The 15,503-nt window shown below is 53.2% G+C and overlaps 1 protein-coding gene across 1 annotated transcript in view; it reads right to left on the reverse strand.

Moving 5' to 3' along the window:
* CNTNAP2 (contactin associated protein 2) overlaps positions 1-15,503 on the reverse strand; it is a 1,612,013-nt gene that overhangs the window by 124,560 nt on the left and 1,471,950 nt on the right. The window contains exon 18 of the mRNA XM_045834058.1: positions 11,808-12,044. Coding sequence (XP_045690014.1) covers positions 11,808-12,044 — 237 coding nt within the window. The remainder of the gene's footprint in view (positions 1-11,807; positions 12,045-15,503) is intronic.

Consider the following 15,503-nt stretch of genomic DNA (forward strand, 5'->3'; position numbering starts at 1 on the left):
GTTGGGTTGGCCTGTTTGCAACCCAGCCACCTTCCGTCTTGTTGGCCACCTTGACCTTGTGCCCTTAACACAGGAGACAAGCATCTCATTTCACAGTTTGTCAGGTCGAGATGCGTGCAGGGAATGGACACAGGGGTTCAGGGTCCCGCGCTCCAGCTGGAAGTGCTCTTCTAGCCTCTCCTGAGCTCCAGGGAGCACCCCAGTGACACCCACACAAGTGGAAGGGGAAGAGCTGATCCCTACTGTGCAGGGTGCAGGGAGCCCTTGAGACACGACTCGCTGGTGGGAGTCCTGGTTTGAAATGAGCTTCTCAGGTGAGGTGTTGATGCAGCGTTGCGAAGCTCCTCCTCTTTCCATTAGTTTTGGCTTCAAAGGACAGCTGATTGGACAATGCGACAGCAGGGGCTGATGGGACTCAGAGACTGTCAGAGGGCTCACACCCGTCAGGATTGCTGAAATGCTTCCTTCTAATTTAACGTTTCTTGTGTGTGTGTGTGCACATGGGAGTGTGCTGTTGCTGTGATCAGAAAAACGAACCTTTGCCCTCTCACTGGCGGCAGGTTAGGCAGTGTGAACTCCAGCGCTTCACTCTGTGTACTGGTGGTTGTGCTGTTGTGAAAAATGTTAAAAAGAATGGACTGACATTTTGGCTTTGTTTCTGGGATTTAAAAGAGTAGTTCCGGAGAGAATTTTTCTTGCCGGGTGACCTTTTCTGGGGGGTGTCTTGCTGCAGGCTTTTAAAAGGCTCTTTGTTTCTGTTTTCAGACATAGTTTTTGGATTAAGTAATACATCAAAGGCCTTGCATTGCATTTTTTTCCCAATCCACATGTGGGCATATCATCTTAAATAATCAGGAAATAATTACAGAAAAACTGGGTTCTAAACCAAGAAGTTCTGATGAACTTCAAAATAAAACACGACCCACATTATTAAAAATGCATGTTTTTGGTCAGGGACACACCCCCCCAGTGCTGGGGGAGGTGCATGCTCTTTGATGTGGGTTTATGGCAAGCTTTTGGTGCACGAGAATAATTTTTCCTTTTATGAATGTTTTATGACGCCCATTAATTCAGCAGCATATGTGCAAAAGTTATAAATGAATATATAAATGGAGACTCATGCCCAACATTGTTTTTTCTATCGGGAAAGTGGATTCATGGAGTTATTTAGGGACACAGTTGAGAGAGAGAGAGAGAGTCCTGGGTCTAGTGGGGGTGCCCCCTGGTTCTCTCCCTGAGCCTGGGCCCCACGCAAGCTGCCGGGCCTTCCTGGAAGGACCCCGGCAGGTCCCAGCGGCAGGGGCCGTCCCCGCCGTGTGTCTGAGAGAGACGGTCACTCGGCACCTGCCGAGGTTCAAGGGTGTGCTAGAGCTAAATTGTCTGCGTCCACATCCTTCCTCAGCCGCGAAGATGGATAACCTGGGGCAAACTACCTCATTTCTCTGTGCACCAGTTTTCACGTTCGTAAACGGGTCTAGTAACGTGTGAATTAATCATTAACCGCCTTGCCTCCTCAGTCCACCTCCCTCCTGCCCCGGCGAACGCCTCCGTGCCTGGCCACTCCAGGACCCGGAAAAGTCTCCTCCATGGTGGATTGGTTTCGTTTGGGGTTAAGACATGAGACATTTGGATCAGACTTTAAAACTAGCGTTTCCCTTGCTGGGTGTCTTGTCATTCCCAAACGGTCTGGGGAACTCTGTTTATGGTTGCTCTCTGGGATGAGTGGTCAGTGCATGCTGAGACTGGTCAGCTTTGGGAAAATCAATCACACACGTGTGTGTGAACAGGAGCTCCTTCGAAATGCTGTTTGTGCTTCTGTTTTCGTCAGTGTTTGCGCCCAGCTAGGAGCGTGCCGGTAAAGGGCCGAGGCGAAAGCAGTCAGCTGGGACGGGTCAGTGTGGAGGCAGCTGTCCTTTGGAAGGTGCGTCTGACTCCCGCCGCCACTGGCAGGTGGCAGTGGGATGCGTCTGCAAGACTGTGAGCTCTGAGGCCTGAGCAGACCCCTCTTCTCTCCTGACAGTCTCTTTCTGAGGTTCGGACCATGGGGTAAATGCTAGTGACTCCTCAGAAAGGAGTTGTTTGGGACACCAAGACAAGGGAGAGATAGAAGTGGCCTTCGGGTTCCTGAAATGATTTTATGACAGCCTCAATTATAGGATGTATTAAATTCCGACTTGGAGGAGTTAGCGAGTATCACAGCTTTGGAGCTGTCCATCACCGTGAACTTCAGACGATAAAAAACAGCATCAAAGGAAGATGCAGGAGAAGCCTTTGTGCTATTTTGTAGCCCAAAGACACACGCTGAGCCGGGACCAACGGTATTTCCACGTGAAGCTCATCCGGTCTGGGAGCTAGTCACGATTTAGTGCTGCGGCACGGACACTGAGAGGCCAACGAAGGTGCCTGCGGAAACCACGTTCCCCACGTTCATTCTGCTTCTAAGTGGGTTGTTTTCTTTTCTTTTTTTTCTGTTTTTCTCCCCAGGGGAAGGGAGCTAACATGAACACTTCTCACAACTGAGACATTCAACTGAAAAGGTGGTTCTAGAAAATGCCCCTTCTCTGAAAACTTACCAATCAGTGCCACTCTGTGCCAGGCACTGTGCTGGGGGCTGGGGATGCAGGGGCAGACGGACGGCAGCCCTGACCTTGAAGCAGTTTACAGTTGGACACTGGGAGAGGCGCCTCCGGGCTGGGACGTAAGAAAGAGGATGGAGACCTCCGGCCAAGATGGGGGTGTGGCCACACACACTGGGCCTCCTCCCACAGCCAAAAGGACAACAACAAATTTAAAACCAAAAACAACCAGAACTGACAGAAAATCGAACTGTATGGAAGTCTGACAACAGAGAAGTTGAAGAAGAAACATTCATCCAGACCAGTAGGAGGGGCGGAGACGGGCAGCTGGGCGGAGAGGACTCACGGCAAGGCGGTGGCTGGAGGACCAGGGGGTCCCGCATTCGAATGTGGATAAAACAGGAGGGACAACTGGGGGGCCGGACAGACTGCATAACCCACGGTCCCAGTGCTGGGAAATAAAGCCCCAAATCTCTGACTGAAAACACCTGTGGGGGTTGAGGTGCTGGGAGAGACTCCCAGTCTCACAGGAGAGGGCGTTGGAGAACCCACAGGGTCCTAGAGCGTGCACAGACCCACCCACCCGGGAGTCAGCACCAGAAGGGCCCAGTTTGCTTGTGGGCTTGTGGGAAGCGGGGGAAGTGACTGAAAGCGGGCGGGGAGCTGAGCAAGTGCCACTGTTCCCTCTTTGGCCCTCCCCCACATATGGCATCGTAATATATATAATATATAGAGAGAGTGAATAAATACATATATTTATTTTTAGAGTGTTGAGCATTCCTCCCCCACCCCCAGCATTTTAATTTCTGGGTTCCAGCCCACTTTCGGTCCCACCTGGTGTCGGTGTCAGGGGCACAGCACAGAGGCCGGGCTCTCACAGTGTATTTCCATCATACCAGTCTCTCTCTAAGGACAGTTTCCTGAGTGGAATTCTTGGGTTAAAGCAGAAAATGCACATGCGTTGCATTTTGATAGATACTCCCCAACGGGCCCCTAAAAGTTCCCTTTTGCATGGTCTCTGGTGGACTCTGTCAGGGCCAGAATCCCCCATCCTGTCCACTCGGGGACACCCTGATGACCTGAACCTTGAACCTGGCAGGTGACGTCACTGTTACAAATGGGACTCTGTGTGGTGCGGGCTCTCGGCGGCCCTTGAGGGCACTTTCTCAGCGACACGTCCATCTTGCCACACCTTTTGAATTCTTTGTTCTTCAGTAGTTAGCGAAGAGGGAACGAAATGATAGAGAATCGTTTCTGGCTTATTCACGACGACGAAGACAAGAAAAGGAGGAAGCGCTGCCGGCGGTGCTCTGGGAACCGGCCCCGCGCGCAGGGCGGCCCGTGGGCCCCGCGTCCGGGGAGGCAGGTGGGCTCCGTGCGTGAACGGCCACCGAGGCTCGTCCCCCCGAGCCCACCCTCTCCACGCGTGGCAATCCGGCCCATGTAAATCACGCAAAACACCAGAACGCCGCTTACAAAAACATTCACCGCGCTGTTATTTACCATGAAACACTGGAAACAATTTCAAGGGCGGGAATAGCAATTGCTACCTCCCTCTTGTGTGACACTCAGGTTACATAAATTTCGGTAAACCCACTGGATGGAATGTTAAGTAGTCTTTGTTAATGACGGGCAGGAAGAGCAAGGGGTTTCAAGGAAAAATGTTTACGCTATAAATGCTAATACCATGTACAGAATGACCCACAGTCATTACAACAGTACACATTGAATGTAGGGGCTTGGAATATATTTTCCTACTGTATAATGTTCCGACACGAATCCGTCACTAAAGATTATTTGTTTGGTGCTGTAACTGAACTGCAGCACTACTGCGAGTGGCCGGAATGCCGGGTCTTGGCAGCGGCAGCAGGAGCGAGGGACAGCGAGTTTCCTCTCCCATCGAGGGCGCAGGGCCGGCCTCGGGCAGACCGAGGAGGAAGGGCAGCTCTGAACCCCCTGGGGAGGCCCATCCGGCCTCCTCGAAAGAGCCCCCCAACAACCTGCCCTCGCAGAACCCCCTGTAACCACCCCTCGCGGCTCATCCAAGGTCCCCCTCGCGTGTACCCTGTGCCATCTAACCCCGTGGAGTCACGGACTTGCCACGGTACACGGGACGGGGACCGGGGAAGGGTGCCATGCAGATGGGATGAAGCAAATACTCACAACAGTTCAGTGTATTGGTTCCTCTTAGATTCACCAAAGAAAACAGCGTCTAGAGCTTCCACTGAAATCACGAAGGTGACATGTGAGAAAAGACAGCGCCAGTTCTGTGAACTTCACACAGTGAGAGTGCTGGTTATTTCAAGGCCTTCTGGACGGCCTCTGCGGGGCCGGTCTCTGCCAGGTGGGACCATGACCCCGTGCCATCCCTGCTCCCTAAGCATAGCAGCGTCCGGGTCCACTCGGACTTTGGAAGGGAAAGGCGAGAGGACGGGACTGACCAGTCTGGGGGAGGTGTGCTGACGCGCCTCCTCGGAGCTGGGCGTTCTGGAGGGGCAGGGAGGCCCCCGCGTGTTTTCAGGCTCAGGGATTTGAACCCGGAGCCGGACACCCGCTGTGTCTGCGTGAAGACACTTCCCGTCTTGAACTGAGATGCAGGTGCAGGATAAGAGAAACCCTCCAGTTGTCAGAGCATCGGAACCCGGATGGAGCTGCCTGCCACGCTGCCGAGTCCTCCATGGAGCACAGCTCGGCCCACCCCCCCCCCACCCCCGCCCCAGCGGCAGCGCTGTGAGCAAACGCCACGCCGGGGCGGACGTGGTGGAGAAAACACCAGGCCTGGAACCGGGGTCCCGGGCTTCCAGCTGCAACCTGTCACTCACCACCCACGTGACTTCGGGTAATAAACTTAACCCCTAGACGTCTCGGTTTCTCCATTTTCAAAAACAGGAGTACTAAAACCCGCATCTCAAAACCGCTGTGATGAGTCAACGGGGGAAGATGTTGCGCACATGCTCAGCTCGGGGCCTGGCCTAAAAGGAAGTGTTCAGTGAAACGTCCGTCGAACACAGTGGCCTATCCCTTCAACCACGAGACACATTCCTTTTCGGACAGAAAGGGCTTCACGAGCCCGGAACCATTCGAGAGTAACTGAAGAGACCCCATGACATCCGAGTGTTGGGGCAAAAGCTGAAAGTCTGAACGACGGCAAATTCATTGTAGTTACAGACATAAAACTGCTTGAAATGGCCCTTGATATTTTCAAAGAAGTTATGGAGTGTTGTAGCGACCGCGAGTAGCTCAGGATTCTGCGGGACGCCGTGCAAAGCCGCACCAGACACGGTTTCCTTCGCTTCATAGGGACAGGGGCCCCTGTGAGCGTGCTTGAGCTTGGTGACTCAGTCTACTGTTTTAATTTGATTTATGGGACTTAATTGATATTTTTGACTGGATTTACAAGATTCCATTATCAGAGACATTTGTTAAGGAATTTTAAAAGGCAATGGGCTAAAAGAGACCTACTTAGAGGGCATTTAAATTAGAGCACTGCAACAGTCAAGTCTCAGGGAGCATTTTCCTCACAACCTCATTAACCTCTGACCCTGCAAACTCAGAAGCGACTGGCAATGGGCCTGTGCAGGTGCCTGTGTTCCGTTCGGGTAACGCGAGAAGGAACCTGCACTCGTCAGTCCGGCCTGCAGTTCTCATCCTTAGTCGGGGGGCGGGGGCCGAGGGCCTGTTAATCGTTTGGGATGAGGGGAAAATGACAGACGAGGCTTCTAGAATAGAGCCGTCACTGTCTACTTCTTCCAGAAACTCTGGAAGTATTCAAGGAGCCACTCGGATCTCCTAGAGATTTCAACACTAACGCCGCGAGGATGCCTCAGAACCCGTCCTGGCTTAATCTCGAGGCTGCGTTCGAGTGCTGGCCGGACTAGAATCGCAGCGGCCAGCCGTGACACCGTGTGGCACTGGGGTCTTCGGTCTGGCTGAACTGGGGACCTCCCAGACAACGCGTGTCACTGCTACACAGAGATGTGGGTGGGTGCTCCTGTTGGCGGGGGCAGACGCAGCTCTCCGCGGTCGCCGTCGGTTACCGCAGCGCTGCCAACGTGGGCAGAGGTTCGGAGCAGGGGTCCTGGCGGCTTTGAATGGCCTCTCACTGAGACCCTCCACTGCAGGTCACGTGACTGAGTGAGTGATGACTGACCTTCCTAATCATTCGCATCTGCATAACATGAATGCTCTCCAAAGCGCTTCTCCATAAATCAGTTCATTGGACCCTCACGGTCCCGTGAATAATATGTCTTATGTAATAAAGCAATTTTATAGAAAGAAACTGAGCGCCACGAGACCGGTGTGAGTGTCCAATTTTGTTTTCAGTCACGCTGAAATCGGAATTCAAGGTATTCCTGCTCTGCTATTCTGAATCACATTAGCTTTTCTTCTTTAGCTGGGAAAAACTTTAAAAAATATAGATTTTTTCTTTAAAAAAACCCCCCAAAGTTAATTAGGTTCCATCCAGTTAAAGGTGAGATCATTTGGTATTTGTCTTTCACCACCTAGATGAACAAGCAAGCAAAATACGACCAAAGACACTGAAGTTGAGAGCAGGCTGACAGTGACCAGAGGGCGGAGGGGAGGGGATAATGGGAGAAAAGGGTGGAGGGTTTGCAGGAACAATGATAAAGGACACGTGGACAACAACAAGGGGGGGGTGGAAACGGGGGAGGGAGGTGGGGAAGGCTGGGGTGGTGGGGAAAGGCAGAAAACTGTACTTGAACAACAATAAAAAAATGTAAAAAAAAGCCCCCAAAGTCAGTTTAGAATGGAGTTGGCTGTGTGGCTGGTCCCAGGGACAGGGTGCCAAGGAACAGAGGACTTAAGAGACTGGTCCGGTGTCAGGAAGCTGGCAGAGAGGGTGAGCCACACAGGGGCTGGAGCTGGTGGCCCTTCTCTGAGGTTTGTGTGACCCATCTTTTTGGGCGACGAGAAGGAAGTCGTATTAGCTACTGCAGGGTACGTGGTAAGTCGTCTGTCCGAGTCTAAAGGAAGTGTGTTTGCGCTTGGCCACTCTGAACTTGGGAATATTAACATAAAACCTGGTAATGTTAAAGTTAATAAAGAGTTCTTAGACGACCTCCTTTAACCAAAGCAGGGAGAAACTGTTACTTACATGTTAGTATGCTGACCTCTCTGCAAAGGGGCATCTTTAAAGTAGAAGTACGAAGAATGCATGTACCGTAAGGCAAATAAAACATTCTCAGGAGGCGAGGGTTAGGGACAAAGCTGGGAAGATAATAAAATTTTGGCAAAGGGACAAAACCCCTCCTTATTCTCTTCTTAAAGACACTTGTTTTAGGTTCCCAGCAAAACTGAGCAGAAGGTACCGAGACTCCCCACAGACACCCTGCACCCCGCCCCACACACGGCCTCCCCCACTGGCAACATCCCCCACGAGAGCGGTCCGTTTGTCACAACCTTCGAATGTCCAGCGACACATCCTCATCACCCAAAGCCCCTCGTTCACGGTAGGGTTCGCTCTTGGGGCCGTGCAGTCTGTGGGTTCGGGCAGATGCGTGACGCACGACGCATGATGACACGTGTCCATCATTACAGTGCCGTACAGAGCATTTCCACCGCCCTAAAAATCCTCCGTGCTCCCCCTACCGATCCTCCTCCCCCTCCCCCTGGCAATGACTGATTTTTTTTATTGTCTCCAAAATTTTGCCCTTTCTAAAATGTCACATAGTTGTAATCACAGTCTGTAGCCTTTTGAGATTCGCTTCTTTCCCCTGATAATATGCATTGAAGCTTCCTCTATGTCTTCTCATGGCTCGACACCTCGTTGATTTTTAACATCGAATGACACAGCTCAGTGTCTGGTGATATAACAGTTTACTTATCCATTCAACTATGGAAGGACATCTCGGCTGCGTCTGGGGTTTGGCAATCATGAATGAAGCTGCTGCAAACATCCACATGTAGATGTCTGTGTGGACGTGAGTTCTCAGCTCCTCTGGGTAAGGAACAAGCAGCACGATGCCGGATCACAGGTGAGAGCACCCTTAGCTTTGTGAGAAATCCCCGAGCTGCCTTGCACGGTGGCTGCACCCTTCTGCGCCCCCACCAGCAGCAAGTGAGGACTTCCTGTCGCTCCGCATCCTCGCCAGCGTCTGGTGGTGTCGCTGCTCCCCGTTGGGGCCGTTCCAGCGGGCGCGTGGCGGTTTCTCACTGCGGCTTTCATTGGCACCTTGCTGTCCCCACGTGCCGTGGTGCATCTCCTCACGGGCTTACCTGCCATCTGTGTGTCTTCTTCGGTGAAGCATCAGTTAACGTATTCGGCCCATTTTTATAGTTCCCTGTTTTTTCATATTGGAAACTAAAGAAAGGAAAGCTTCTTCAAACCAGTCTGAATCCTAAAGTGTTCTGTCCACTCCTCATTTTCCAAAGCAATCTAATTTTGCCACTGGAAAAACAACCCAATACTTCTCGTAAAGATCAACTGTATTATTTCAGGGACAATTCTCTGAAATTGGGATCTTTTTAAAATCTTATCTTCTGATTTTAATGATATACTTTTAAGCAGTTTTTATTTTTGTCATGCGTGAGGTTCCCAGGGCTTCCTGAATTTTCAGGCTTGAGATTCACTGAGGAGAAATGCTTTTCAAACTCCTGCCCCCACGCACAGATGCGACCCACCGCTATCGAGCACGCCACCCTCGGCCGGGACTTCCAGAGCAGCTCCACCGTCAGCGCCTTCAGAGAGACCGGGTCGCACCCAGGTTCCACTCGGCGAGTTAGTTCTGTCTCGAGTGCCCTCTGTATCTGGGACCACGTGTCTGCTGTTCTCCCACCCTTGCCTCCCCTGTGTTGGGCCTTCCTCGCTGTCAACCCCCCTCCCTCGTGGCGGGTTTCCAGTAAACGTGCCCGCGTCTCACGAGAGTTAGGGACAGTGCATGTGAGGGAGTCAAGTGATTAGTTATCAGGCCACTTGGTCTCACGTCATTCACACAGAATACGGGTTTGTTAAAATTTACTGCTGACAGTTCAGTTTCATTGAGAAGCTGCCTTGTGGGGCTGGAACAGACTGGGAGCTGCGCCAGGTCCAGAGAGCTCAGCACGTGTAAGGGTCCGGAGGAGGGCGCCTTCAGGCTGAGATACACCTTTCCCTACACCATGCGCCCAGGGCTCCCAGGAACACGGAGATGGCACATCTAAAACGCCCGGCCAGGGGTGGCGTGCAGAGCGCTCAGTAGGCCCTGACCATTTCCACTTCCTTGGGATTTGGTTTTAACTAGAGAAAAAGAATTAAATACCATCTACCTAAATAAACCGGTATTACAATCAACTGCAGTTGACAGAAGTAAAAACATGTGAATGGGTTCAAAGCCAGGCTGATCTCTGCAATGGGCTGACTAAAAGGATTTGAGGGGTCGGCCCCAAACCTGGCAGGCTTGGTCGTTTGGGAAAGTGAAGTTCCTTCGGCCAGGGGCGCCCAGGAAGGGGCCAGAGCCGGGACCGGGGCTGCCCGTGGGCCGTGCACCCAGAGAAAGGCGGATGGAGGACCTGCCGGCCAGGGCAGGCCCGTACGCACACACTGTGGACGTGAGCAAGTGCCCAAGGGCACCGTGCAGGTCGGTGAGTGGGCCCGCTCGGAGGGAGGATGAGAACATGGGCAATTTAAAAGCGAAATCCTCTGGACAACGGATTAGACTGAGTCTTTTTAGGTTCGTGAAAGAAAGGAGATGCAGTGTCGGCCGAAATCATGGCGCTAACGTGCAGGAGATGATAAGAGGTGGGCGAAGCCGCCTTCCCCTGGTGAACGCTGCCCACCAAGCCCCGGAGGGCCTGCTGCACGAGCAACGCATGTAACCCAGCTCTCCAAAACAAGGGGCTCGGCGCTTTCTTTAACCGGGCCTTGGGCGGCGGGATCTCTCAGGCATGAGCGCCTCCTTGGCTGCACGCAGGCCTCGTTCTGGCAGCGGACGGCGGCACTGCATCAGCATCCGGCACAGTGAGTGGTGATCGCAAGACCGTCATTCCGACGAGTGCCAGGTTAACGTGCTCTGCAGACCCGTCCCGCCGCGTGCCACGGGAAGACCACGGAACCACGCCGCTCCGAGCAGAAGCACACGCCGCAGTCACACCATCCCGTGCGGCGGCGGCCTCCCTCGGCCCCGCGCTCCTCCCCGCCTCCGCTCGGGGCTCCTGCTCGCTCCTCAAACCCCGTCTGACCCGACCCGTGTGCCCCCCGGACGGCGACGCCGGCCAGGAGCCCGCGTGTGCACAGCGTGTTATGGAGTAATCCCTCCCTCCGTGCGGCGCCTTGTGTGAGCCCTGCCAGCGAAGTGACCCCCACCGGTCTCTGAGAGCAGGAACCGGCTGCGCACGCAGAGCTTCCTAGGAAGAGATGCGCCAACCGCAGAGAGGAACAGCCACCCACGTGCTGCACGTTCGTTTAGAGAGAGGAGAGGGGTTCACGTGCACTTGGACTGCAGCGCGGGAAAGGTGCCGGCCGCCTCCCTCCAGCCCCCTTGTCCACCCAGGGGCAGCGAGGCCACAGCGCAGCCGAGTGAACCACGGGGGACACGCCACGCCCACGCGTGGGGCCCTGGTAGTCTGCTGGCCGGCCCGCAGAGCTCGTTGGGGATTAAAGGCACCACTCGAGCCGGAATGATGACAGCAGCAGCAGCAACAGGGGCCCTGCGCTGACCGCTGAGCCGGGGCACCTCGGTGCTCCTGCAGGAGAGCTGGGGCTGAGCACCACGCGCAGACGCCTCCGGGGCGAGAGTCACAACGGGGAGCGTGACAATCACCGGGCCAGAGGCTTTCCGGGCGTCCAGCTAGAACCCCGTCTCTCAGCAGCCGGAGGTGCGGCTGCGGTGGGTGTTAAGACCCTGGGCTGCGTTCACTGAGTTCCTGCAGCGACTCACCTGTCCACTGGGCTGACCCCTCTGACCCCTCTCAGCGCGGGGGCCAGGCCCGAGTCCCCTTTCAGAGGCCACTCGCTCTGTCGCTCACCATTAAGGTGTGACATGGGTATCTGACGGCCACGTTGCAGTCGGTGCCCCGTGTGCTGGAGTTCAGAACTTGCTTCTCTCGCCCATCTTATTAAACCACAGACTGGGGGCCGATGGGGACTCCCTCCCCGAGGGGGGGAGGAGGATTCTGACCGCCTCCCCTTCAGAACGCAGCAGGCACGCCGGCTGGCGAGCGGCTGGAAACTCACCGCGTCGATAGAAGACGCAGGAGGACGTGCGTGAGCGGCTGCGCGCGGCCCCGCCTTACCTTTGTTGCAGAAGGTGCCGTCGTAGGCCGTGCGCGAGCAGTCGCAGGAGTAGCCGTGGTACTTCTCCACGCACTGGCCGCCGTTCTCGCAGTTGGCCCCGTAGCTGGTGCAGTGGCCCGAGCACCCGGACTTGAACCCGGACGTGATCTTCGCTCTCTCCTCCAGGTCCAGCGTCACCCCGTTCATCCTCAGGGAGCGGATGCAGCCCAGGAAGCCCTGCTGGCCTCCGGCACCACCTGGGGACGACAGAGGGCAGGCGGCTCAGACAGAGGGGCCTCAGCTCGGCCTTGAACGAGAGCGGCAGGAGGCGAGACAGCCCAGTGCGGCTAGCATTCCAACTTTGAACTTGGTCTTGCTTAACAGAGAAACTGGACGCTTTCCCCCCTTAGGCTGCAATGCCTGATTAAAAGAGCCTGTCTTCCGAGCTGCATAAATTGGCTTGGAGGCGCACAAAAACTGTATGAGCTGATCTGAAAGTCTCGTGTGGTTCCCCACAGAAGAGAAGTTCACAGACATCCCTAGGTCCCCTGCTCTTCAGTCCGGAGGCACGCAGCTCCACACCACTACCTACTGGAAGAAATACACAAAGGCAGGGAGGCGTGACTGGGTTCACATAATTAACAAGTCGATGGCTGGAAGGGTTAAGGCCACTTGAAATGTGACCCTAAGTCCTGGTTCCTGTCTCACACAAATGCTTTGGAGTTCTGGGGTGGCTGCGAGTTGGAATGAATACTTTTTCACCGAGGCCAGCCCCAGCACACCTATTACCAGGTCAAGACACACAGCACACAGGGCAAGTTTGTCATGATTTTCCAAGTTACAGAGTTGGATAAAGGTTCATGAGCACGAACATATTAAAATATTCCCAACCAATGTCACAGGAGGATTCACAGGAGCATCACAGCCACGCGGATTTAACTGGGTCCGATTTAATCACCTTAGCCGTGTGTGTGTTTTACAGTAGCTGGCACAAAAGGAGGAACTCAAGTTTATGTACATGTCTGTATTTCAGAGTAACAACTTCTCTGAAAATTACATAAAGTGAATAGCAGTTAGTATCATAAAACAAAGTACAATGGGGTTTTAGAAAAAAGATACTGTCAATAAAAGTTACTCTTTTAGTGAAGGCCAAGTAGTAGGCAGTCTACTCTATGTCTTATATGTATTCATCGCCTGATTCTCACGGCGGCCCGGCAAGGTAGGTGGGCGCTGCTACCACTGTAGCCATTGTAGAGACGAGAAAACTGAGGCTTAGAGAGACTCAGACGTCCACTCACGGACTCCAGCTTCCGAGTGGCAACACTGTGTCAGCTCTGCCTTGGTCTCTAGTTTACGGTCTTGCACCTGGCTCTGTGTTGACCACCTGAGGCAGAAGAACATCAGAGTCGGGGCCCCGGAGAGGTCCGTGTCTGGGAGTCTTCAGAAATGGGGTGGGCCGTAGGGTCGTGGGAGCTGGGGGGAGGCTGGTCGTCTGGGGACTGACTCCTGCCACTCGTTCTGTTATGTCGAATGACGTGTACAATGTTGCAGACTCATCGGACAGGGCGGGTGGACCAAAGGCTTTGTCGGCAGAGATGGATTAGCATGTGCTCGGACCTGTACACCCTCAGCAATGGAACGAAAAGGAAACACTGTATTATTTTTATAAACCCAAGGCTTGCAGTGCCCGTCACTGGGTAGCAGAAAGATTTGAACAGTAAGTCTCCAGGGAGTTTTTTGTTTAATACAAATGTTTGGAAGAGGATTCACCGAAGAGCCCAACGCCTTTTCTGATCAAAGCTGTGAGAGAGGAGACGGCAACGGAGCGACTAGACGCAAGCCCTTCGCAGGGTTTCCCGTTCCGCGGTCTGCTCGTCGTCAGCCCAGCCCCGCGCCTCTGTGCTGAGGGGGGTCTGGGCCGGGGCCGGGGCTGGGGCTTGGGAGGATTTCAAACCGTTAGTCGCCTTTTACGTGCTAAAATTTTAATGTGGCTTCCATCATTGTAGCAACTGTGTTTTTTTTGTTTTTTTTTTTTTTTTGCAGTAAGGGCTCACCAAGGCATTTTCTGTCCAGTAAATGCTTTGCCATTTACGTCTTCATTATTAGCCAGTTACGACTCTTCCGATCGATATAAGCTAGAACTTAAAAACCACTGTCTTTGGCTGTCTCCCTCTCTCTCCCCCCTTGTTACAAGTGCAACCGGTTTTCACTGTGGAGACTGCGAACATCCTGATGAGGAGAGGGTCCCTGGCGCCGCTCTAAGAGGACCATGCAGCCTCCCTTGCAGCAAAGAGCCCTTCCTACTTTCATCTACGAGAACACACGTGTAAAAAAAACAAAAACAAAGGAAGAAACGGGGTCCCAATATACACAGTTTTGAGATTTTCCTTTCTGCACTTAATACGCCACATTCCACCTTCTAAGTGATGCACAGCAGCTCCCCCTGTGAATGTGAGAAAACTTGGTTCTTGCTCTTCCACCCCGCTGGGGCTTTCCGGCTCGTTCCAGCTCCCATGGTCTGGGATGCTGCAGAAAAAACACCCCTGCAAAAACCTCTGCACACCTATCCAGTTCTTATCTAGGGATAATCCTTGCAAGTGTTGAGTGCCGGGCACAAAGGCATGTACGTTTCAGAGGCATTACAAATATATTTCTCTCTAAGAAGAAGTTACCGATTTGCATGTCACCAGTACAGGATGATGTTTCCACCTTCTCCGCGCCCAGTCTCATACAGGCACGAGCCTTTTGGATTTATAGGCTCGAGGGGGGGCCACATTGGGGGGATGTGCATTGCTTTAAATACTGTGATTTGAATGATTTTTGCGTTTGACCAATTCTTAGATTTTGGTTTTTCATGTATGTTTCTCTTTTGGGGGGGAATAAGATACGTCGTATTTCTTATTCACTTATAACAATATTTCGGGTCTTCGCTCAGTGTGATAAATTTGACAACTGTGTTCTTCCAGTTTGTGTGCCTGTTAATTTGTACATAATGTCCTTTTGCCCTGTGGCAGTTTTGAATGTTCACATAGTCACATCCGTTTGATGTGTATGACTCCTGCCTTTGGTATTGGACTCACGCGGAAATTCTTTCACCCAAAGCCGTGTAATTCTTCAACTATGTTTTCTTCCAGCACTTTTCTCATTTCACTTCTCTTAACATTCCCCTCTTTTAAAGCATCTGGGATGTATTTAATTTGGAAATAATTCATATTCAAAGGGTCTCAGCAATCATTGAGAGTTTGAAGAAGAGATGGTTGAAAGATTCCAAGTAAATGTTAATATGACAACAACAAAAAAAATCAGAGATTTAAAAAGGGCCGCCAGGCAGAGCCGACGAATCCCGCTTAGACCACCTTTTGTCCTTGCCAAGGGGGTGTTCCGACACAGGCCTGGACACCCTGGGCGCATGCGGGCCTCGCTCCCGGCAGGGCTGGGGGTGGGGCGGAGCTTTCGGTTTCCCTGCCTCTCTGCCTCCGCCTCTCTCTGGAGCCCTCTGAGGCTCTGCCCTCCCAGCCTCTCCCCCTGCCTTTGTGTGTGCGCACCCCCCCCGGTCAGGACTGCCGACTGACTGTCGGGGGTCAGCTGTGTGGCTTTCCCCAGACCTCCCGGTCCCTCCCAGCCCCCACCTGTGCTACCCACACAGCAGGAGGCTGAACTAGGTGACGTCTGGTCCCCCCTGAGCTCTGAATGACTCTGGTCCGTGAGGACAAGCT

This window comes from Phyllostomus hastatus, unplaced genomic scaffold, assembly GCF_019186645.2.
Source record: "Phyllostomus hastatus isolate PE091 unplaced genomic scaffold, TTU_PhHast_1.1 phas_contig_1021, whole genome shotgun sequence".
Taxonomy (NCBI): Eukaryota; Metazoa; Chordata; class Mammalia; order Chiroptera; family Phyllostomidae; genus Phyllostomus; species Phyllostomus hastatus.